The sequence below is a fragment of the Lytechinus variegatus genome, chromosome 6 (assembly GCF_018143015.1).
Source record: "Lytechinus variegatus isolate NC3 chromosome 6, Lvar_3.0, whole genome shotgun sequence".
NCBI classification, from domain to species: domain Eukaryota; kingdom Metazoa; phylum Echinodermata; class Echinoidea; order Temnopleuroida; family Toxopneustidae; genus Lytechinus; species Lytechinus variegatus.
In genome coordinates, this window is record NC_054745.1 from 40,586,163 (window position 1) to 40,612,635 (window position 26,473).

General features: G+C 36.3%; 1 protein-coding gene across 2 annotated transcripts; it reads right to left on the reverse strand.

The window, feature by feature from the left end:
• Positions 1-1,041: 1,041 nt before the first annotated feature.
• Positions 1,042-25,407, reverse strand: LOC121416650. 2 transcript variants are annotated; one of them, XM_041610129.1, is made up of 7 exons: positions 25,188-25,407; positions 19,304-19,459; positions 17,186-17,323; positions 14,954-15,294; positions 8,870-8,996; positions 2,826-3,020; positions 1,042-1,689 (listed from the first exon to the last, which is right to left on the reverse strand). In XM_041610129.1, the coding sequence occupies exons 1-7, from the start codon at positions 25,252-25,254 to the stop codon at positions 1,166-1,168; spliced, it is 1,548 nt and encodes a 515-aa protein (XP_041466063.1). In that variant the 5' UTR covers positions 25,255-25,407; the 3' UTR covers positions 1,042-1,165. The 2 variants fall into 2 exon arrangements, with proteins under 2 accessions (XP_041466063.1, XP_041466064.1); XM_041610130.1 differs by lacking the exon at positions 19,304-19,459.
• Positions 25,408-26,473: the final 1,066 nt, after the last annotated feature.

Sequence of the window (26,473 nt, forward strand, 5' to 3'; positions counted from 1 at the left end):
GGCGCTAAATATCCAAGATGAATATTTGAAATTTTCTTAGAGAAGTGCAGTTGGAAAAATATCTAACGGTCTCTACGCTTCAGTAAGACTGTCATATTAGATGATATTCGATTATCAATCACATTATTGACCCTTTACCAAAGCTATACACAGGCTTTAAACTATTTTCCCTTTCTAATGAAATGTGAGGACAGGCTACAAATATTCCTTATCAATCTTCAAATTGTAAATCAAAAGGCTTGCATTCTGAGCTTCGGTTTAACTTCAACCGTGGTGTATGTGCAGCCAACTTTGTAGTGCATCGGTATCTACACTGTAAGAACTGCGGTGTTAAAACTGACACCAATTGGTGCAAATAGAGGACCACACCCTGAGGTGTTAAAATTACACCCTAGAGATTAAACATAACACCAAAGAGTGTAAATGTAACAACAAAAGGTGTTGTAAAAGCACCTATAGGTGTAAAACTAACACCACCAATTTAACACCGGTGTCAAATAACTGGTGTGGTCCTCTATGTACACCGGTTAACAACACAGTTTTTGCTGTGTAGTGTTAAATCTAACACTATATTTGACACTAAACTGAAATACTCAGAAAAACTGTCTCTGAGTGGTAAAAATAATTTCTTCACAATCAGAGCATGCAAAAGAGGTCACTTGACATAGGTCAAATATATATATGTCAACTGACCTCTTTTGCATATCAAACAAGATTTTGTTGTTTTGACTTTTAATCATTTGATTTGATTTGATTTGAATTTATTTTTCCACTTTCGTTTACAATAACAAATCAAATATGACAATACATATCAATCAAGAAATAGTTACACAAAATCGAAAAATTAACAATAATTTGTCAAAAAAAGATAACAAAAGTGGGGGAACCTAAATTAAAAGCAAAGCTTGTATTGCTTAGGACCCAGTGAAATAACAATTTTTTATTTATACAACATTAACAAAAAAATAAAAACAAATTTGTTGGTTGAAAAATACTTGATTTTGTAACAGCACAGACATGACATCATATCAGCACAGACATGACGGAAGTAAACTATGATTCAAGTTACAACTAGAATTCATAACAAGTGATGGTGATTGTCTACCTGATTGCTAAGAAATCATGAATGCTGCCACCACGTGACAGTGTAATCACTGCGTTCGTTTTAGTTGAATGGGACACAGAATTGTGGTGAGAAAAAGGTCCAGTGTGTGGAAAGTGAATGTTCATCATTACTACCACTGGCAACAGTATCATCATTGCCAATACCACAATCCCCATCACCATCATCGCCGCCAACACTGCCACCGTCACCACGACAACCGCCACCATCTTTGCCATCAGTGTCACCTCCGTCGTCGTCACCACCACCTAAATCACAATCATCGAATCGTCCGTCAACAGTATTTGATACACCAACAGACAACAATCTTCCTCCGCCAGAAGTCCCGCGCCACGAGAAGATCAGTGACCGAGCAGCCTGACCATGTGGTTGAAACGTGATCATTTCTGTGTCATTGGGTAGCTCTGTCAGGGTGACCAGCGCCCTCAGCGGTCGCTCCTCCCTGATGATATCCTGCTCCCACGCTAGCACGTATTTGCTTTCACCTGGTCTTATCACTTCATCAGTTCCGTTAGCTGTTCCTTTGAAACCTACTCTTACCATGTTTTTGCAGTTCGTATCAATGACTGAAAGTAAAAATGAAGGTGGAACAAAATCGTTTTATCAACTGTTTTAGAATCGCCTTTATGGTATCGAACATGGAACCTTCATTTTGATCGGCTGCTGATGTCCCGACCCTTTGTTAAAGATAACATTATGGTAACGTTACCATGATTGTAACTGCTGTACTGTAAATATGCCAATAGGTCGGTTACAATAGTAACATGGCTCAAACAGCCAATAAAAATTAAGGTAGTCAAGGTAATTACAAAAATAGCAAAGCCGCAATTATAGTTTATATCTTTACGAAATGGGCCCCTTGACAGTAGGTACGACGCATTACAGATATGATGATAATGACCTTTGGGGCCCATGAATCATAAAGAGTTCGAACTATTGTAGCTTTGTCACTATGGAAACTACCCTCGAAACCTTGATTTTGATGGGCTGCTGAGCGATATTACCATTGTAGTTGCCATGTTTGCAAAATCATTGGCCCGTATTCTGAAGTTAGGTTTCACCTAAGGCCATCGCACACCTTACGACTGTTCCACATCCGATTTTGCAACAAATTGCATTTTGCAAATTTTATGAAAATGTGAATGAAACATATCATTTTTTGTTAGGATAAAATTAATTCAAAGAATAATAATAAAACCATTTTGAACGATTGCAAGCCTTTATTTTGAAGTTAAGGCCAAATTAGTTTCAAATCGTAGCCAATCGTGCGACTGCTATGACTTCATTACGACTAGATATTAAATTTGCTTTTATTCTAAGAAGGATGATGGCATAGCCACAAATTTGGACAGAGGTATTCGTACGATGATTTCGAACATTACACAGTTAGATATTCCTAGTCTCAATATTAGCATCAAATTCTACTACGTTTTATTCCAAAATTGAGTGGCGGAATACGGGCCAATAAGTTCCAATTCTTGACGCAAAGGCACCCTGGTGCTACCTAAGGCCTCTTCTGACGACGTGTGAACAAAAGGCCTCACTCTTTATGAAGGTGTTGTTAGTCTCCTGTGAAGACTCACTTGTTGGTCAAAGATTGAAAGTGCATGGTTTTACACAATGTTGAATGAACTGGGGTCTTTATAAACAGTAGGGACACATTTCGGGAAAGATACTGCAATTTGTTGATGATATAGCTCACCCAGGACACGGCAGCGGCCTGATGCGATATACACTTCGCTTCCTTTTGGATGGTCACAGGCGATGAAGCTAGCCACACCATTAGTTTGGAGGGTGAAATTTATTACGATGTAACTGGACAGTAGTGGCGGGTAAAGCATGATGGCGGGACCATTGATTTCCTTCATTGGAGTTGAAATTTCCACTGGACCTGCGACTGGTATGCAATGTTAACATAGACATCATAATACAAATCAGGAGCCTCATTTACACTCTAGGAAGGGATTGAGTAAAAATTTGCCCAATATTGGGTAGAAAGGGAACTGAAACATACATCCATGTCAGGTAAATTTCCCCCCGATATTGGGCAAAATGCATGTTTTAAGGGTAAATTTCAGCGCAACATTGCGTAACATTCACAACGTATTTGGTATCGTTTTACCCAGCAAACATGCGTGTTCCCATTTTACCCAATATTGGGTAAAGCTTGTTACAATAACAAATTTGAAAAAAAAAACAGTTTTAAGCTACTGAAATCATTTAATGTGATTGGCTGAAAATAAATTGTTATAGAAATGGCCCATTATACAAGAAAAAGGATCCAGGTAGGCATTAATTAAGAGGAGCAACGAAAACAAGGGCGTCGGCTGGGGGTCACCCTCCCACTGAGGCTAAGGAATTCCGACACTGGCAACCAAAAATAAATATATACACTTCTTTTGCTTTCAGCAGCTGATTTTCCTAACTTTATTCCCCCCCCCCCGAGATGCATGGGCACCCTGCCCCTCATACCACTTTTGTCCCCCCAGATGTGCACCCCTGCCCCTCGAACCACTCTAGTTCCACCTCCCCAGGATGTGCACCTTCCTATACTCAAACCAACCTACGTCTTTTGAAAAGGTACCTTTCTAGGAGTGCTGCACCCCACCCAGGCGAGGTGATATGTATTCCTTAAACACGTAATCGGCCATAATTATGCTACATCCGGGGGAATAATATGGCAAGTATACAAAGCGCATTTGTGATTGTAGTAACTGCGTTATATAAATGAATATTTATATTAATAATATAGGATATTTATATTGCGCACATATTATTGATAGTTGCAACGAACCGTATAGCCGAGGACGTGACTTCTTTCAAACATGTCATTGTAATAAAGTTAGGAACGATAGGATTTAGTTTCGGTCCCCCCCCCCTGCAAAGAGGATAAACATAATTATCGTTGCTTTGTGATTTACAAGATTATTTCGTCAGGCCCGATATAGTATCGAATTTTTGGTCCCAGACTCACGAAGGATTTAAGAACACAGTAAATGTATTGAAAATGCCCGTCAAAAATACATTTAACAGCTGATAGGTCTTGTCGAAAATTGGTGAACAGCAATTTTATGAAACGTACGTTTCGAAACTGATTTTTTTTTTAAAAGTACAATTATGTCGTTTTTCCAGAGCCAAGGACGAAACTGCTCTTTTGATTCATCAATTTTCGACAAAGTCTCCTTGGCCACGTTAGCTGAACTTTGTCATGAAGGGTATTTGATATTATATCCTACATTGAGTAAATTCCGTATAGTGATTGGTTCAAGTAGCATCATGTGACCGAATATATTTCAACCGTGATGTTGCGTGACGTCAGACCTCGATGTATTTAATGTTTTAACATTTTGTGCTTTAGGCAAGGAGGTCCTAATCGTCAAATTCGTAAAAATTGAAATAATGTATAATTCAAACAATTAAAACCAAAAGAAATAGTGAGTGACATCATCGACTCTCTCATTTGGATGTAGCTGGCTCGTTCATATAAATATTTTGTTAAAAATAAGTGAAACTTTGAAATTTTACATCCGATTTTGATGAAATTTTCAGCATTGTGCTTGTCTGATTTTTCTCTATTGATTCAAATCAACATTTTTCTGAAGAGGACTTGACCTTTAATGGTTGCTGGGTCTTTGTTTTGTTGTTGTTGTGTTTTAATGACTTTTATAACTGGGTCTGACAGAAAGACTACGCTACATTTCCATGTTATTCAACATAAATAGGATCGTGGGTCTTTGTTTTTTATAATTATTATAATTTTTAAATAAATGGGTCTGGAAAAAACACTTTGGACTTATAATTTTTTAATTAACCGGGTCTGGAAAAAAGATTTCGCATTTTTGTGCTATATAAACACATTACTATAAAGTTCCAGCTTTTAGTTACCGGGTCTGGAGCAAAGACTATGCTTGATTTTCAATTTACATTTGCGTCTGGAGAAAAGACTAAGCTCGATTCTCATTTTTATTCCACTGGAATATCATTAATGTATCTCATTTGGGACTAAAATTATAATCTTTTAAATAACCGGGTCTGGAAAAAAGATTTTGGATTTATATCATGATTTTTTTTAAACAACCGGGTCTGGAAAAAGATTTTGGATTCATATCATGATTTTTGAAACAACAGGGTCTGGATAAAGACTTTGGACTTGCATTATTATTTTTTAAACAACCGGGTCTGGAATAAAGACTTTGGACTTATATTATCGTGTGTGTGTGTGTATTTGAGTTTTGTCAGACGTGTATCAATCAGATATGATTATTTACGTCTGGGACCGACCTTTAACGTCACCATCCGAAAGACGTGACCAGGGCTCGAACCTCGAACCTCTGCATCAATTTGTAACTTCCCCACAGCTTGGATTACAGGCGCACGCCACAACGCCCAGTTCATTTTCTAAACAACCGGGTCTGGAATAAAGACTTTTGATTTATATCATAATTTTTTAAACAACCGGGTCTGGAATAAAGACTTTGGATTTATATTATAATTTTTGAAACAGGGTCTGGAAAAAGACTTTGGATTTATATTATAATTTTTGAAACAACCGGGTCTGGTGAAAAGACTTTGGACTTATATTATCATTTTTGAAACAATCGGGTCTGGAATAAAGACTTTAGGCTCATATGATTATTTTTTAAAACAACCGGGTCTGGAATAAAGACTTTGTACTTATATCATAATTTTTTAAACAACCGGGTCTGGAATAAAGACTTTGGGCTCATATTATTATTTTTTAAACAACCGGGTCTGGAATAAAGACTTTGGGCTCATGTTATTATTTTTGAAACAACCGGGTCTGGAATAAAGACTTTGGATTTATATTATAATTTTTTAAACAACCGGGTCTGGAATAAAGACTTTGGATTTATATTATAATTTTTTAAACAACCGGGTCTGGAGAAAAGACTTTGAACTTATATTATCATTTTTGAAACAATCGGGTCTGGAGAAAAGACTTTGGACTTATATTATAATTTTTGAAAGAACTGGGTCTGGAATAAAGACTTTGGACTTATATTATCATTTTTGAAACAATCGGGTCTGGAATAAAGACTTTAGGCTCATATGATTATTTTTTAAATAACCGGGTCTGGAATAAAGACTTTGTACTTGTATTATAATTTTCGAAACAACCGGGTCTGGAGTAAAGACTTTGGATTTATATTATAATTTTTGAAACAACCGGGTCTGGAATAAAGACTTTGGATTTATGTTATAATTTGTTAATTAACCGGGTCAGGAAAAGAGACTTTGCACTTGTGTGCTATATGAACGCATTACTATACGATTTTAGTTCAAAACGGATTTGCCAAAAATCCCTTCAAATTTATTACATTTGTGGGTAAAGTCATTATTACATTTGTGGGCGATCAAAAATTATTACATTTGTGGGTAAAGTGCATTATTACATTTGTGGGTGAAATTATTACATTTGTGGGTAAAGTGTTATTACATTTGTGGGCGTTATTACATTTGTGGGTAAAGTGTTATTACATTTGTGGGTGCAACACCCCCCCCGGGAAAAGTAAGTAATTCAACTCAAGTAACCGGACTTTGCAAGCTCAGCCCGGGGGGCGTAACGTAACGTGATAAGGGTGTCAAAAACACAAAATAATGAAAAAAGGGTATCTATTTCGCTAGGAAAATTACGTGTTTAGGGTCGAATTTGCGGGGATGATAAAACAAAATTAAAATGTTTTATAAAGGATGTCCCTTTTGCCCCAACACTTCGTGTTTAGAGTCCGATTTGCGCGAGGTGTAGACGGTGGGGTCATACTAAACCAAATAAGGTAAAGCCGACGACCGAATAGGACCCGTAACAATAAAACATTCCTGTACTTGTTTAGGGGTTAATTTCTGGGAATATTTGCCAAGAGTATCGTTTCGTTTCCAATACTTGTTAAGGGTAGGGTTTCACACACCAATACTTGTTAAGGGGTGCATTTTCAGAATATGAAAATTACGTGTTTAGGGTGCTTTTCGAGACCCCATGGTCGCGCATGGTATCCACTCGTGAATGGAAGTGCCCCCCCCCCCGGGAAAAGTAAGTAATTCAACTCAAGTAACCGGACTTTGCAAGCTCAGCCCGGGGGGCCACTTCCATTCACGAGTGGATACCATGCGCGACCATGGGGTCTCGAAAAGCACCCTAAACACGTAATTTCCATATTCTGAAAATGCACCCCTTAACAAGTATTGGCGTGTGAAACCCTTCCCTTAACAAGACAGTATTGGAAACAAAACGATACTCTTGGCAAATATTTCCTGAAATGAACCCCTAAACAAGTACAGGAATGTTTTATTGTTACGGGTCATTCGGTCGTCGGCTTGTACGACCCCCTCTTCTACACCTCGCGCAAATCGGACTCTAAACACGAAGTGTTGGGGCAAAAAGGACATCTTTTATAAAACATTTTAATTTTGTTTTATCATCCCCGCAAATTTGACCCTAAACACGTAATCTTCCTAGCGAATTAGATACCCTTTTTTCATTATTTTTGTGTTTTTGACACCCTTTTCACGTTACGTACGTAACGTGCCCTATCGTGAAAAAGACATCCTTTTTACGTGTTTTTTTGGTCGCGCATGGTATACACTCGTCAATGTAAGTGGCCCCCCGGGCAGCGTTTTCAGCACATAGATTCTGGTTATAAATTATTAAAAGTAGGCGTTTCATTCGAAAGCATAGTGGGAATTATTAATCCTCGGTTGGACTGGCAAAAGTACTATATTTTCCTCGGGGCTTCGCCCTCGGGAAAAATAGTACTTGCCAGAGTGGGGCGGTTTATGACGACATTTTTTTTACTGCTCGGCCAGCATGGATAAAACAGTTTTACAACCTATAGCTCCCTATTTTCATGATCTATTTTCTTCTTTCTACATTTTCCTTCTTGATTTTTTTTCTGTTTTCACCACTTGAAAATGGTCACATTCATATATTTCTCGATCGACAGTCACCATGCTGTTCATGTCCATTGATCATTATGACCATTTTGATCATTAGGACCATTTTGATAATTATGACCATTTTGATCATTATGACCATTTTGATCATTATGACCATTTTGATCATTGTGACCATTTTGATCATTATGACCATTTTGATCATTGTGACCATTTTGATCATTATGACCATTTTGATCATTGTGGACCATTTTGATCATTGTGACCATTTTGATCATTGTGACCATTTTGATCATTATGACCATTTTGATCATTGTGACCATTTTGATCATTATGACCATTTTGATCATTATGACCATTTTGATCATTATGGCCATTTTGATCATTGTGACCATTTTGATCATTCTGACCATTTTGATCATGATGACCATTTTGATCATTATGACCATTTTGATCATGATGACCATTTTGATCATTCTGACCATTTTGATCATGATGACCATTTTGATCATTGTGACCATTTTGATCATGATGACCATTTTGATCATTCTGACCATTTTGATCATGATGACCATTTTGATCATTGTGACCATTTTGATCATGATGACCATTTTGATCATTGTGACCATTTTGATCATTGTGACCATTTTGATCATTGTGACCATTTTGATCATTGTGACCATTTTGATCATTGTGACCATTTTGATCATTGTGACCATTTTGATCATTATGACCATTTTGATCATTATGACCATTTTGATCATTGTGACCATTTTGATCATTATGACCATTTTGCATCGACGCTATTGATTTCTAGATTTAAATTTCTGTATTTACCTTCAATCGACCCATAGAATTCAACTGCCAGTGAGATGAATTGACTGATATGCGAATCTGGTATCAAAATCCTGACGATCCTCGTAATAGCCGGCGCTAATAGGCCATATTTACCTGCAACAAATACCTAATGAATGTAATTCAGGAAAATACATTATTTTTAAAAAATTGTTTGCTCTTTCATCGATGTCCTGAAAAAAAATCGGCCTAGTTTAATATTTTTATTAAAAAAGGGCATTTCATTCAAAATGTATGTAGATTAAAAAATGGAATTAGCATACATGCCATTTTTTTTCAACAACTATTTAGATAGCAAGAGCCGGGGAGCGTTTCTTGAAACACTTGTCGGACATTTTATCCGACAGGCACCAAAGCATTCGCTCTAAGCTAATTAAAATCAAAGAATAATGTAAAATCTGACAATTTGTCGGGGAGGAGGAGGGGGAATGTTGATGAAACGCTAGCGAGGCTCAATTGGGGAGGGGGGGGGGGGGGGGTCACTCTAAGGACTTTCGAGCAAAACCCCTCGATAGTCGTTATGGATCTCTCAGTCAAACGCCCTACGTGCGCACCGGAATACTTTATTGTTATTATGATTATTGTTATTATTATTATTAATATAATTTTTATTATTATCATCATCACCATTATTTTTATCATTTTTATTATTGATATGATATATTTATGAAGGGGCAAAATCTCAAAGGGGCACAATTTTGTGACATTGTGCAATTCTGGGCGAGGGAGAGTAGCGACAGCGGGGTAGGTTGATGGGGGACAGGGACCTATCTACGGAGGATTACTCTATTGTTACTGGGGTGCTGAGCATTGTCAGAGCACCCCCAGTAACAATTGATTATCCTCCGTGACCAGGTCCATTAGAGACTGGATCTCTCTTCCATGTTTGAGACATTATGTAAGAATGGAGGATACAAGTTGCTTCTTTAGTTTAAACGTTATTCATTTATTATGCGCGGAGGAGCCATTTCTTCTTAGAATAAATTTGTAACATTTTGGTGTCACATGTGGGAGCAAGAACCAAGGAAAGTTATAATACTGGTAGGGGCACATCCGGCCCGTGCCCCTTCCACCCATGGGATGCACAACAAACACTTGTTCGGAAATATGTCATGAATATGCGGCTCGGTCTAAAAATGGCAGAGGTAAAAATGGCAAAGGTAAAAATGGCAAAGTTATGATACTAGTAGGGGAATATCCGGCCCGTGCCCCCTCCACCCATGGGATGCACAACAAACAAATATGTCACGAATATGCGGCTCGGTGTAAAAATGGCAGAGGTAAAAATGGCAAAGGTAAAAATGGCAAAGGTAAAAATGGCAGAGGTAAAAATGGCAAAGGTAAAAATGGCAAAGGTAAAAATGGCAAAGGTAAAAATGGCAGAGGTAAAAATGGCAAAGGTAAAAATGGCAAAGGTAAAAATGGCAGAGGCAAAAATGGCAGAGGTAAAGATGGCAAAGGTAAAGTGGCGGAGGTAAAAATGACAAAAGTAAAAAATGGCAGGGTTATAAAATAGTGGTAAAAATGGCAGAGGTAAAAATGGCAGAGGTAAAGATGGCAAAGGTAAAGTGGCGGAGGTAAAAATGACAAAAGTAAAAAATGGCAGGGTTATAAAATAGTGGTGATAATGGCAGCGGTAAAAATGACAGAGGTATAAATAGCCAGTTTCAAACTCCCATGACCAAATATCTAAAAGCCCCTCCATGTACAGTAAATTAAATCAGAAAGGTTCTGAGAAAAAAATTGGAATTATAATGTTGGACTAAAGGAAAGGGTAACATTTTTAAATCATAATGTAGATATTCTGCACCAAATTGATAATACTTGAGTTGGCATTTTTCCCCTTGACTTACATGGACGGCCGTCTCATGTCAGTTCGCTCTTCTAATGTTCTTATTTGAAGCACACTTTGGATCCCAAGTATTGTAATAAATTCATTACAGGGGAAATTCACACACTGACATAAAGTTTATTGTAAAAATAGCAGACAATATTTAAAAGGATATTGGTGAGGATCTTAGGGAACCATCACAGATTAAAAAAGCTATTACACTTTTACATTTTAATGATGACGTCATTTGCGAGAATTTTTCCCATATATGGTGTAATAAAAAATATCAATGAAATGTCATTTTCTTTAAAAAATGATTTTTTTTTTATAACCTTAAGTATATATAAAAATACAAATTATTTCACCTCAGATCCTGAAAGATTTTTTAGCAATCATAAACCACTGATTAATGAATTGAAAAACATACATTTTGGTGGATAAAATACGGGGCAGTTAGGTGCTAGTATATGACGTCACAGATCGAAATTTCAAATTTCTAAAAACTCTCTTAATATCCAATGGGTTTCCAGCAAGCCTTCACCAATATATTTGTCTGAAAATTTTACAATAAACCATTTTGTCAGGGTGAATTTCGCCTTCAAAACAGATCGATAAAACGGTACCTATGAAACATCTACAGATTTAAATCTCTGATTCGCTACACATTTCATAATGTGGTAACCGTTACCAACCACTGGCATAAATCCCTGTTGATGGGTGGGGGGATGACTGAATTATTTTGGCAAGGAATTGCCATTCATATGTCCATATTGGCATGGGGGGGGCACCAGCAAAATATTGGGATAACTGAGTGAGTGCGCTCATTTGCCAGTTATACTGACCTAATAGAGACATTTTAAGGGCAATGTCTTTAAACGGATATGTATCTCACTGATCAAATAATGCGAGCTCGAACTGATATTTCTTATATCCACACCTAAAAAGAGACATCATAATCAAATTTGTGTAATCATGATAGGTACCTGTCTCGCTAAACAATGCGAGCGCGAAGCGCAAAACTTAAGTTTTCATATTTTGACCCCAAACAGCGAGATTTTAAGGAATATTTTTAGGAATCCATTAAGAGTATGCATATCTCACCATAGTTATCTAATGCGAGTGCCAAGCGCTTGCTGATTTTAGTAGAATTACATTCTGAACACATGGAACACTTTTTGTAGTCGTTGCAATCATGATTATCATACGCATCTCACTAATCAATTATTGCAAGGGCGAAGCGCGAGCTGAAAATTTTGATAATTCAAACTTGAAGTGGGGCATTGTAAGGTATTTGGAGGAATTAACTGGGACCATATATATCTCATTAACCAAATGATGCGAGCTCGAAGCACGAGTTGAAAATTTTTGATATTCAGATCATCAGAAGGAACATTTTAAGGACTGATTTTAGGAATTCATGAAGAGCAGACATATCTCACCAATCCACTAATGTGAACGTAATTACGGAGAGGAAATGTTTCATAATTATATACGAAGACCTTAACTTTTGGCAATCACTTTTTGAGTCATGAAAAAGAAGCATATGTCACTACATAAAACAATGATAACTCAAGTGGTAGGAAATATATTTGGTTTATATTGACTTGAAAACGGGATGTTTTAGTACAACAGGATTATATATCTCATTAAAAATACAATGCGAGCACCTGGACTAAAGCCGACGTAGGCCCTTGGCAAGTTATATTTGATAGAGTAATTATAAAATTGTTTTTTATGTAACGTAACAACATCATAACATAATTATAAAATAATATAACATTATAATGAATAATATTTTCTTCTTTCTCACTATGTTTCTCCTCCTTTCTCCCTCTTTTCTCCTTTTCCCCGTTTTTTTTTTTTTTTTTTTTTTTTTTTTTTTGGGGGGGGAGGGTCAGCCGATTGAGGGGGGGGGGGGGGAGGTGCCCTCCATGCCCCCCCCGTAGTTACGCCATTGTATGTCCATATGGCAAATACTCCTCCAATATTATTATCTTATTACCCCATGATGGTTTAATGATTTTATTAGAGAGTACATTCAATTTTTTTGGACATTCCATCTTAATCTCTTCCCAAAGACCCCAACATTGATGAATTTGAAATAATGGGGGTTTCTCTTCAACGTTATAATAAGAACGTAAGTATTTCGTTTGGAAATGGTGAACTTGCTGTTTATTTGCACTTTATGATTCAATAATATTGTTTTATTTGTTAAGCGATATGTCAGGAACAATTTTCACCATAAAACAATTTTCCCTTGTGATTTTTTCCCCTTTCTTTCATAAAAATTTGGGGGGGGGGGGTGTTTGTACAGGCCATCCCCCCTCCTCGAAAAGTGGAGGGGGATACATCCCCCGGGATTTAGGCCAGTGTTACCAACAATGTTTTGTTGTTTTCCGTTATCCAGGTTTTGCAAGTGGTTCAAAGAAATCCCGATCTTGTCTGTTTCAGTGTGTTAATGGTAGCGCACATTCGTGTTTACATTAAAAATTTCCTTTGGTATTTATGTGATGAAGTGCTATTCTACTATACGAACTGGCCAAAGTAAATCCTTTTTATAACTCACTAATTCAAATCATTTTGGCATGAAAATGTTCGAGTTTAATCATATCAACGATAAAATATAGACCTAAAATGATGAAAAATATCAAAATAATATCAAATCAATTCATAATACTCATTACGTCGATAGGAGCCATTTAAGGTCAATAATCATGACTGATATTAACAGGAATGGCTATGTCTTTTTCTTGTTGATGTGGCATGTCATGATCTTTACCTCTGTCATTTTTACCTCTGCCATTATAACTTCTGCCATTTTTACCTCTGCCATTTTGCCTCTGCCACGTTTCTCCTTTGCCATAATTACCTCTGCCATATTGTAATAATTGAAGACTTTGGATGTATATTATAATTTTTGAAACAATCGGGTCTAGAAAAAAAGACTTTGGACTTATATTGTAATAATTGAAACAACCGGGTCTGAAAAAAGACTTTGGACTTGCATTATAATTTTTGAATTAACCGGGTCTGAAAAAATTCTTTGGACTTATAGTATAATTTTTTAAACGACCGGGTCTGAAAAAAGACTTTGGATATGCATTATGATTTTTAATTATATTAATTTTTTTTAAACAACCGGGTCTGAAAAAAAGACTTTGGACTTGCATTATATTTTTTTAATTAACCGGGTCTGGAAAAAAACCCTTGGATTTATAATATGGTTCTTGAAACAACCGGGTCTGAAAAAAAGACTTTTGACTTATATTATAATTTTTGAAACAACCGGGTCTGGAAAAAAAGACTTTGGACGTATATTATAATTATGAAAACAACTTGGTCTAGATAAAGACTTTGGACTTGGACTATGTTTTATTAACCGGGTCTGAAAAAAAGACTTTGGACTTGCATTATAATTTTTGAATTAACCGGGTCTGGAAAAAAGACCTTGGACTTATATTATAGTTCATGAAACAATCGGGTCTGAAAAAAGACTTTGGACTTATATTATAATTTTTGAAACAACCGGGTCTGGAAAAAAGACTTTGGACTTATATTATAATTTTTGAAACAACCGGGTCTGGAAAAAAGACTTTGGACTTATATTATAATTTTTGAAACAACCGGGTTTGGAAAAAAGACTTTGGACTTGGACTATAATGTTTTATTTACCGGGTCTAAAAAAAAGTAATTTGCACTTTTGTGCTATATGAACCCATTACTATAAAATTTTAGTTTAGAACGGATTCGCCAAAAATCCCTTCAAATTTATTACATTTGTGGGTAAAGTCATTATTACATTTGTGGGCGATCAAAAATTATTACATTTGTGGGTAAAGTGCATTATTAATAATAATAATAGCCAATTTTTATAAAGCGCTTTTCCCAGAATGGCCCAAAGCGCGTTACAGCATATTATTACCCCGGTCATTGGATTCATTTCAATCCCGCACGAAAAGTGCATTTGTAGGTGAAATTATTACATTTGTGGGTAAAGTGTTATTGCATTTGTGGGCGTTATTACATCTGTCGGTAAGGTTTTATTACATTTGTGAGTGCAACACCCCCCCCCCCCCCCACACACACACACTCCCTGAAAAATCCTGGATCCGCCTCTGGTTTTATAACTCTGTTTTATTAGTTCATTTTTTCTTTCTTGCTTGTCAATTTTTTCCAGTACAAAAAATCCTCCCCCCCCCCTTTGCAAAATTCCCCATCTGCCCCCGATTTTATACCTTAGTTTTATTGGTACATGCGTCCATAGCGTCATAGAATTGTTCCCCAGTGACGTCACTAAAGGACAAACGGAAATGCGGCAGTTTCCCCTTGACCAATATGGAATCAATCGCCGTGATTCTATGCGGGCATTTCAAATCAACCTCCGCGAAGATGTTGCTTCGCGCGAAACTGGAAATGAAATACTTCATCCTGGTATGGAAACGCATGATATCTTCACACACAAGGCCAGGGTTAGCAACCTCGATGCACCTTTTCTGAGACAACAGCCGTATTTGAGCAGCACTTATCCGGCCATCAGTCATCCCCAGTGGAGATCCTAGCCTTGGTAGATCCAGTACTAGAAAACAAAAATAGGTAATTTTCGCATTTACTTCGGGGAAACTCTTTACACAACTCATCGATTCCTTTAAAATGCAAGTCAAACCATAAATAGAGAACTGAGAGGGTCTTGTTGATAGTTGGCGGACCGGGACGGCAGATTTTCCGAAGATTTGCACGTACGGGACGAGCAATTGCAAACGCGTCGTTGTCCAGAGTCCAGAGATTCCGATGCCGTCCCGGTCCAACAACTTTCGACAAAAGCCACGTAAGCTCGACATTGTGATTTGACTTGCATTTTCATAAGAATTGGTGCGTTGAAGATAGTTTCCCCGTAGTAAATGCGAAGAGATCGGACTATTAAGAACGATAAATTGGTAGAATCACATAAATGGAGAAATAACAAAAAAGCCAGGATAAAACAAAATAAAATATTCATGTCGTCCTGACATAAAATATACAAAATTTGCCGTTACCTGCATGCAACTAAGCACATGGAGCGTGCCTCGTTTATTTCATATTTTGAAGAAAAAAAGATTTTATCTAAAATCAGGTCACTGGAAGAAACAAGTTCGCTTTACCCCCTCTTAAAGGTATTGTTTAACTTTGTGAGCAGCTGATTTAAAAATTCTCATACCAAGATGAAACATGTGTACAAGAGCATGTATTAGAACTAATAAACCCTGAAAACAACCATAATTAAGAATGAAAAGCTAAAACTACAAGGCAAACCCCGATTTTGTAAATAGGCGTCTTATAGACACCTAAATAGTACACATATGTGTATGGGATGAAATTAAGATGGTGTTTCCGGTCACTTTATATTTTCAATTTTTTTGAAGCACTAAATAATTATTTTCGAACGAATTTTTTCTGGGCTTCATTTTTGTAACATACTACAGACACAGGTGACAAGGGTGACCTTCTTGCTCAGATTTTTAAAAAGTCAAACCAGTGTTAACCAATCACTTTGATGTACATATAGTTAGCGCTGTCTGAAAACACCTCGACACACTTTATTTTATTAAAACATGATCATTTTGTAAAGAGAATGGAAGAATAAAATATTGAGGGGGGTTAATGACAATTATAAATAGGGTTAATGACTTGTAATTAGACGGTTTGAATATGTCGTGTAATGACCCAAGTTAATGCCTTTCAATCGTGTTAGGCTGAGAGTTTTTAAGGTTGATTGGTGATCACAGAAATCTAGTTTTTTGCAGTTTCATATTACTGGAAATAGCATAAAGAATATACAAATGTCAGCAACGTGCATATACTGTGGTTATTCGGAAAAAATATGCTAATAGCTAATTAACTGAATCTCATGAAATATGTCAGAGAGGAAACGATTTTTTTATTTCCCCAATTTAAAAGGAATTCCACCTTGGTCTTAAATGTGTGTGTGCAAGGGTGTGTGTGTGTGTGTGCGTGAGAAGAGAGAGAGAGAAAAAGAAGTAAAAGAGAATGCGGAAAGTTTGAGAGGAATAAGTCACAACAAGGGTTTGTGACAGAAGGCAATGAAGTGCATATTCACTAAAAGTGAAATCACTGTGACCACACTGTGAACAAACTACAAACACACTGTGAACACAACATGAAACACTATGAACACATTGTGACACACTGTAAACACACTGTGAGCACACTGTGAACACACTGTGAACAAGCTATGGTCACATTCTAACACACTGTGAACACACTATGAACATGCTATGAGTTCACTATGAACACACTGTAAACATACTGTGAAAACACTGTGAACATGCTATGAACACACTATGAACACAACATACTGTGAACACACTGTGAACATGTTATGAGTACATTATGAACACACTGTGAACACACTTTGAACACGCTTTGCCACACTGTGCGACATTGAGTAATTTTCTACATTCTTCACTTACTTATTGAAGAACAGTGTGTACCTTGGTGATCACATTCGCACAGGCAATCATAACCGCTGAGCGTCCCATTCGTGCAGACCCCATGCAATCCACAGCTCTCCTTGGCCACAGTACCAGTGCAGGGATCCCAATCCTTATCTGTGGAGCATTTAATAAAAAACCCAAATAGTGATTTTTCACTCATTACCTGTCATGCCTGTTATGAGCTACTGTAATCCGTGCATCTGATTGGCCCAAAGCGGATTGGTCAGTAAAAAAAAAATCACCGACCCCTTGTTTCACGGGTCTTTTTATGAATAATGCTTGCATGAATGGAGAGAGGTGTAATTCATATACTCCCATCATTTTTCAAAGTGATTAGAGTTATAGTCTTATAAGTGAAACCCACAGCTCATTTGCTCGTTCCTGTGGATTTTGTTTAGAGGAAAAGAGGAATTGATAATTACTCAAACTAATAGAATAAATAAGAATAGTTGAGAGTTTGACATTATCGACTCCCTTATTTGTATGTACCATCATTGTATCATCGATTTATAAAAGAAGCAATATATATTTCGAAGCGATTTAAATTTGCTCTCATTTCATTAATATTGCTTTAATGAAACAGAAAATGTTGTGCTCGTTTAATTTTTTTCTATTTTCAGGAAGATGTGTTGGGATGGAATAGAACATAAGAGGTGTTGAATACTAGGTACTACACACAAAGTCCGTATTGAAATCGTTTAATATGACAAGTGTGAAGTCTTGACTCTAGTAACAAGTCCCAATTAAGACAATTACTCCATCAACATGGTACATTTTCACATTCTGACGATTTGTTGACACTATGTCGAACTTGTTATTTCCAATAAGGGCATTCTATGTACCTAATTATTATCATTTCTCAGATGTGGCTAGTGGTAACACTTCGTAATTTCGAAGGTTCGTAATTCTGCAACACGTAAATTGCCTTTACCTCGATGTTCGTTAATCCGAAAACGAAAAAGGGTTCGTCAATCCGAACATTTGCGGTGTAATTCCGGGTTCGTTTATCCGAAAAGGAAATGAGAGGCGTAATTCCGAAGGTTCGTTGTCCGAAAACGAAATGATCAACGAACCTCATTTCGTAGTCGGATTAACGAACCTTCGGATCAACGATCCTCATTTTGTTTTCGGATTGTCGAACCTTCGGAACAACGAACCTTATTTCGCATTCGGATTAACGAACCTTAGGAATATCCGAACATTTAGAATAACGAAGCTTCGAAATTACGGATGTATACGGTGGCTAGTCACCTCAGAGCCAACAATATGCTATAAGGAAAGGTTTACTGTATTGTGCGTACCCAAAAACGGAAACCGGGATACCAGTGTCCTTTTTTCCTTCAAACGAAAATGAATTATGATATCTTATTAAAAAATTCATATAATTCAATTATTCTTCTCTAATTTGATACAAAATTTGTGACGAGCACTTTACAGATTGATGAGCAAACACGAGTTTGAAATTTCGATTTCAAAACCGGATTGCGCAGAAAAATTGTATAACATTGGTTCGTGATACAATTGGCATATTCGCATTTCTTTTGTATTTTTTGTTAAAATTCTCTCACTATTCCCTGAAATGAGAATGAGATTTATTATATATTTACAAGCGAGTTTTTGCGCAGAGCGTCTCTGATATGCCTCAGTATTTATGATTCGTAATCCTCCATGCTGTTGATTAAAATTATAGATACAGGATACAATTTTTAAAACACAATTTTTTGTGCGGACTAATTTGAAGCGTCATTGAGATTGCGCATAGTGCACGTATCATGCTTTAGTGAAGTCCTAACTTAAATTGTTGTTTTCTCATTTCTGGTGCTCTTTATTAGTTGAATCAAATTCTTGTGTGGGTTAATTTTCGATCAATTTCGGCAAGTCATATATCATTTTAAAGTGTAGAATATCAGGCTTTTCTTCAAACTCAATCAAATCTAAAACTTCATTTTTGGGGACTTATAGTTGGTTTTAAGTGGCTAGTCAAAAATGGTTTCATTTACAGAGTTGAGGAGATAGTTTCTTCCGCTTTCCGACCAATTCGAGATATATTGAAACAATAAAGCGGGGTTTGAGAGGAGAATATCAACACTTTACCAGATATCTCACAAGACTTCTTTTTCACTTCATGGCTAGACTCAGTGCCAGGCTTTCCGTAAGAGCGTTTGGTATCTCTGCGATAAGTATGCGTTTGCTTCAGTTCCTTCCCAAATCGAACGACTGGAGGACACTCGTCATTGTCATCTAAACTGCCTACATGGGTAAAATGAATAATCACGACAAAAAGAAGAACTGTACTAACTATAGCGATATTTTGGCCTTTACGCGCCTTTTTTTTAAATCAAATCCATTTTTACAAGCCAAGCACTAGAATAATATGCATTTGGAATAATTGGCATGTGTGATGATGATAATCTGCTTCTAAAAGTCAAGTTTACTGCATTATTGTCTGTTTTGCCCTCTATGTAACTGATTTGGGGAAGACTAAAGCTTGCACGGAGAATATATTGGAGCGTTGTGGCCCAGTGGATAAGTCTTCTGACTTTGAAACAGAGGGTCGTGGGTTCGAATCCCAGCCACGGCGTAATTTCCTTCAGCAAGAAATTTATCCACACTGTGCTGCACTCGACCCAGGTGAGGTGAATGGGTACCGGTAGGATTAATTCCTTGAATGCATGAGCGCTGAGGCAGCTCGAGCTAAAGCCGGGGTAATAATAATAATAAAAAACGCGCCTCGGAATAGAATATTTCTAGATAGATGGCGCTATATAAATGCCTATTATTATTATTATTATATACACAACAAAAAAAGTAAGTCCCCCCTAAATCAAACTGCTGTAACTTTTGAACCGAATTATTTTTAGATATGATATTTCATGGGTGATTATCTACACTCATTAAGCAACTCCTGGGGAAAAATGAGATTGATCGGTTGAGTCATGCATGAATAATTAAAGATTGAATTAAAAATGACAATTTTTGAAAGTCACAAGAGTCGTTTTTCAGATTGTGCAAATACAAAGTTGGGCAAAAATTGTTTTTAGGTGAACTTTATAGTGTTATGCTGTTTTACTATCCATCATTGAACCATTTCAGACCAAATTTTGATATCGTATGTTCATGGTTAAGTGAGCACGATGTATTGCAGGGGCCGCGGAAGCGGGGAGGGGGGGGGGGGGCTGGTGGGCTTCAGCCCCCCCCCAACTTTTTTCCATAAGCAAGTACAAAAATGTAATACGATTGTGATTTTTGGCATGGTCAGCCCCCCCCCCCCCCGATGGCGGTCTCCTGCATTCATTTAAACTGTTATTTTTTTTTCGATTGAATATTGCTTCTAGTATATTTATTTTTCATTGCTTTATTATGACTATTGCTTTATTACTTTGTGAAACTGAATTGTACCACCTTATTGTTATGTTGCATATATTATCTTGAATGCAGAAATAAATAAAATCAAATCAAATCAAAAAAATTTGAAAACTGCTCTGCGGCCCCTGTATTGTGACCTGTCATCATAGGGTTTTGGGGTATTATCTTTTACAACTTGTTAGATCATGTTAAAATTTGAAAATGTTGATGGCTCCCCCGATTATAGGCCCCTCCCCCATTTAAAATTCTGGATCCACCACTGATCTGTCCATACATTCAACTGATCCTGGGAAATTGTTAGGAAAAGAATACATTTATGCAGTATAAAGAGTATTCATTCCTAAATTTTCGAATGTGCTCGCTCAACCATGAAATGGCTAAAGTTCGGAAAGTGTTTGGTGATAGAAATGATGGATGATAAAAACAACAGCAATTAAAGACACCTTTCAAACCAAATTTGCCCCCAATATTCACTTTATTACCCTTTAAATAGAGTCTGTGACAGTGAAAATACAAATTTTCCCACTTTGATGCGTGCTCACTCATCCATAAACAAACAAATCGATTTCATTTTTGCACAGAATTCTGCCCATAGGTTGATAAACATTACTGCCAAACGACATTGCTAAAGACAGTCTTGAAAAAAAGTTCCACCATATTGAAAAGGGGTTTACGTATACTTAAACATATGCACCCATAATGTACACAAGTCTATGAGAGAGGAAGTCAAAATTTTAACAAATATGAAATGAGGGTTTGTTTCATGGACGGTTTTTGTTACTTCTGCCAACAGTTATTTCATGAAACTTCGCACATGGCTTCAGAGTAACACTATCCAAAATGTGCGCACACCAAAATAACCATTCGATTCGGTAAAGAGCGGGGCCAAGGCCTTGAACTTTCTTCTCATTTGCATAATTTTCGAATATTGTGTGCTCACTGATGCATTAAACATCGGGATTTTCATAAAAATCAAATCAAATGAACTGTGCAAGGAGTTGTGTGACAGATATCCATAGTTACAAATTGCAGTTTTTCCAATAACGTAAAAAAGAGCTAATCACATTCCACATGTTCATTCAAGCGTTAATGTTTAATTTGACACCTTTGAATCATTGAAGCATGTTAATTGGTCATGAACATAACAAAAAAGTTGAGAAAAGATCATTTTCAGTTAGAAAAATGAAGCAATACTTGTCTACGATATTTGAAAATCGCATTTTTTGTTTCCAATAAATGTTCATTGAACCGTGAAACGGTGAATATTGTTGGAGATAGTCTTCCCCAAAATAACTGTCATCATATTCTAGCATTTTTTATTGAAAGAAATGTGTAAAAATCCAATTATAGCAAATTTGGACTTGAGTTTACTCAACCGTGAAATTTAGCTTAAAAAGTTGTATCGTCTTTTAGAAAGTACCCTTTCTAAGCCTTCTGACTAGTTTTCATGATGAAAATGTGGAATTAGTTCCAATACAATGGAATCAAAGTCGTGATATTTTGCTTGTGACTTTTGAAAAGTGACATTTTTGCCTTCTGACGGTGCTCACTGAAGCATGACGTAAGATACATCCACAACTTTTACTCATAGGGTAGCTTATAAAATTACCTACACGCTCATGTAAAAATATATCAAAAACTCGCATTGGTTCGGAAATTATTGATGTTTGTTTAGGGGGGGGACTTACTTTTTTTGTTGTGTATATATATCTACACTACAAAATCACTTGAGTAAAATTTTATCCAATATTGGGTAGAAAGGGAACATGCATGTTTGCTGGGTAATTTTTTACTCCATATTAGACAAAATGCATGTTTTAAGGGTAAATTTCAACGCAACATTGCGTAAAATTTACAAAATATTTGAAATCTTAATACCCAACCAACATGCATGTTCCTATTTTACCAAATATTGGGTAAACTTTTTTTAAAGTGTAGATAGTTACCAATTCCTACTAATTATCATGTCTTGAATGATTTTAGACTTATTTTCAAACCTGTTTGTTGTTTAATTTTTCATGAGACCCCTTTTCAAGGCTGCAATCTAGAATATCTACAATGAATTAAAATTGTCACACGTTATTGCCTTAAATAATAATAATAGTACCAACATGCTTATATAGCGCATATCACTGCCAAATGCGTCCCTATGCGCTTTTGAAGGAGACCGAAAAAGGCAAAGAAAAGATGAGGAATTTGCTGGAAATTGTGGCATTAACTCATTTAAGTCTTTTGAATAAATATGTCTTCAAAGTGGATTTAAACTTGGGTGGAGAAGAGTTCTTTACATGTGATGGGGTGGTATTCCAAAGTGAAGGGCAAAGGATCGTTCTCCATAAAACTTGGTGTGAACACTAGGACAATTTAAAAGATCCTTTGAGCTGATCGAAGATTACGAGAGGGCACATACTCAACTAACCAATCAATAAGATGTTTTGGAGCTATTTCATGGAGGCATTGATAAGTTACAAGCAGTACTTTAAACATTACACGTGACTGGACTGGAGCCAATGTAGTAATTTTAAGACAGGTGTGATGTGGGAATGTTTTTTAGTATGGGTGACTAGTCAAATATAACAAATATAACTGTGAAAGCTACGATAACGTTAAGTTTTACTTGAGTAGAGCGAAGCTTCTAAATACTTGCAATGATACGAATTTCGAGAGATTTCTTATTATTTTTTATGTGCCAAGATTTTAACAAATATTAGCTAAACATATTATTCAAAGGATTAATTACATATATATCAAACAAGTAAATGCATGCTGCAATTTAACATATTCATTTAGCAAATTATTCCAAAAAAAATATGTTGCCATGACACTAGTCGTGCTGCAGAGTTTTGAATTACTTGTAATCTGTTAATTTGGGAATCGGGCATCATATAGAGTAAACTGTTGCAGTAATTTAAATCTAATGATAATCTAATGATAACTTCACTTTCATTTACATCAACTTGTTTGTATTCCTTTGCTGCCAAAAATTAAATTCTAAAACTTTCATTTGTACAAGCTATCTGGGAAAGTAGTATCTCAAACTGAAAGTGGATATCAGGTCGGTACGTTGTAAGTTATGGCTTGATAAATTTAATGGAGCTGGCACTTTGCTAGTGAGTCTCTAATTATAATATCATTAATGTGTATGTGTCGATTTAGAACAAATAAAAAGTAAACAAAGCCTTGGCTCCAACGACGATTTTTATTATCGATAACAATCTTTCGACGAAAATATCGTTTCAGATTTGCATGAACTACGACAAGGTAGTAACATAATTTATTGTATACATGCATGTAGTATTCATGGTAACGCGCATGTTTTCTATACATTAACAACATGGTAATGGTGCATGCTATTATACTTACAATAAAAAAAAAATCGTCAGACATCTTATTGTCTTTATCGTGTTTATCAAGCGAAAAAAAAAATGCAAGTTCAAACATTACAATCAAAGGTTGGTTTTTTCCTCAGATAAGGGAATGTCTTTTAATAAGATTTTGTCCAAGAATTTTGGAAAAGAAATTGAGGTCCGAATAAACGGGGGTTTTTTGTAAATTTTTTTTTTCTGGCAAATGGACTACTCATGATTTGATTTTTAACAAGTGAATCAGCAAAAAAATCAGTGTCAATACAATTCCCCCCCCCCAAAAAAAGTAAAAAAAAAGATTTATTTTATTTAACCAATATAGGGTAAAATGAGGACATGCATGTTGATCTTGTAAAAAACAAAACGCAATGTTGGGTTAAAAAAGCCTAATATGGGTGGAAAATACACAGCAAACATGCATGTTCCCTTTCTACCCAATATTGGGTAAAATTGTTTTTAAAGCGTAACAAGAGTGAATCTTAAAGAGGAGGGGGGGATGGGCCTCACAAGACGGGTCAAGGCGGATCTTTGTTTTTATTTATCGAAAACGAATAAAAAACATGAATTAAATTGACGACAGAGAAAGACACAGAGGACATGGATTGTTATAGTTGAAGGACAAGTCCGCCCTAGCAAAAAAAGTTGATTTGAATAAAAAAATAAATATCCAACAAACATAACACTGAAAATTTCATCAAATAGGATGTAAAATGAAAAAGTTATGACATTTTTAAATGTTGCTTCATGTCACAGAGCGGATATATGAACTGTTGGTCGGTATGCAAATGAGGTAACTGATGACATCACCCACTCACTATTACTTTTGTATTTCATTATATGAAATTTTCTCCTCATTGTCTTCTGAAACAATGTTTTATTTCTCCCTGAACATGTGGATTTACCATTGTTTAACATGTTATGGTTCAGTCAAGATGGTCTTTGTTGTCAAATCTGTAAAAATAGAAATATTGAATAATTCAAACAATACAAAAAACAAAAGAAATAGTGAGGGAAATCATCGTTTCTCTCCTTTGCATGAGACTAAATTGTGCATATAACTATTTTGTGAAAAATAAGCGAAACTTTCAAATGATATAACTTTCTTATCTTACATCTGATTTTGATGAAATTTTCAGCACTATGATTGTCTGGTTTTTCTTTATCATGTTTATGGATCCATATCAACATTTTTCCTGAGGTGGACTTAACCTTTAAGTTTTGCAAAGAAATTGGCATATTGTACTCACCAGCTTTAGCTGAAGCAAATATGAACAGCAACAAAACAAAGGCGGTCAATATTAAGAGTCGATGCATGGTGTCTTTTGCTGGATTAGTAAAATAATGAGAGAATAAAGACGACTGATCTTCACACACATCTTACTTTGAACGCCTGAATCCGGGCTCTGATAGCTAAAGTGCCAGCAGAAAAGAGTCGCACAAAGCAGATGACACTGTCACGCAAACGCAGCAGACTCCATACCAATTAAAGGGGGCACGCCAGGCTGAAAATAATATGATTGCATCAGATTAAGAAGAAAAAAAACAGACAAACAAGACACTGAAAAGTGGATCAAAATCAGAAAAGGAATGACAAAGCTGTGGCATTTTTAAAAATTGCATTATTCCGGTGAAACAGTTCTTGGAATGTCTTCATGAACATTCACTAAGCAAACTAGTGATCTCCACTCGTTCTTTTGTATTTTATCATATGAAGTTAGATTTATTCAATTCTTTTTTACTCAAGAACAAAAAGAAATAATTGACAACTGGTTTAATGCGATTGGTATTAATTGCTGACACCTTTTCATTAAAAGCGAGACATACCATGCACATGTGTTTGCAAAAAAATGAAACAATTATGAATTTATGTAATAACATAAGGAAATGAAAAGTAGGGGATGTTACATCATCAGCCCACCTAATGAATATTCATTACGAAAGGTAAATGACTGTTTTCGCAATATATTGCGAAGCCTTAAAACTCAATAACTTCGCTATTTGTCTTTCAGAATTTGATGAAATTTTCAGCATTTTGCTCTGCGAATTTTACTCTATGATTTAGATTTAAATATATTCAGTCCGGAGTATCCCTTTAAGTTATAACCAATGATAAACCTTCGGTCGGGTTTTGGAGTAGGTTTGTGTCGGTTGCTATAGCATCGGGGATGTGGTCTTCGGAGTATGATGACGGCAGTGGCGGATCCAAGGGGGGGGGGCACGGCCGCCCAGTGCTACCTCCCCCCTTGAAAGTGAGGACTTTTTTGTGAGTGTGTTTTGTTTTGTGCTTGTCGAATTTTTCCTCGCAAAAATCCCCCCCCACCCTTTGGAAAATCCTGGATCCACCTCTTGATGAGAGCATGGGAGATAAAGGTCATGAGATGAGAAGGATTAGCAAAAATTGGAGATGGGGGTCGGTGCGCGTTTGTGAAAGACGGGGGGGGGACAAAATATGTAAATATGTAAGATAATAAGGCAAAATATGGGTAACAGATCTGTTAATCAGTATATTAAATTTCATGACCCCTTTCTATAT

Excerpts from the sequence above, each read along its gene's own strand:
- LOC121416650 (XM_041610129.1), bottom strand. The coding sequence starts at position 25,254 with ATGCATCGACTCTTAATATTGACCGCCTTTGTTTTGTTGCTGTTCATA. Across the intron at positions 19,460-25,187 it reads ATTTGCTTCAGCTAAAGCTG|GCAGTTTAGATGACAATGAC; the intron begins GTGAGTACAATA and ends TTACCCATGTAG. Across the intron at positions 1,690-2,825 it reads AGGCCGCTGCCGTGTCCTGG|TCATTGATACGAACTGCAAA; the intron begins GTGAGCTATATC and ends TTTTACTTTCAG.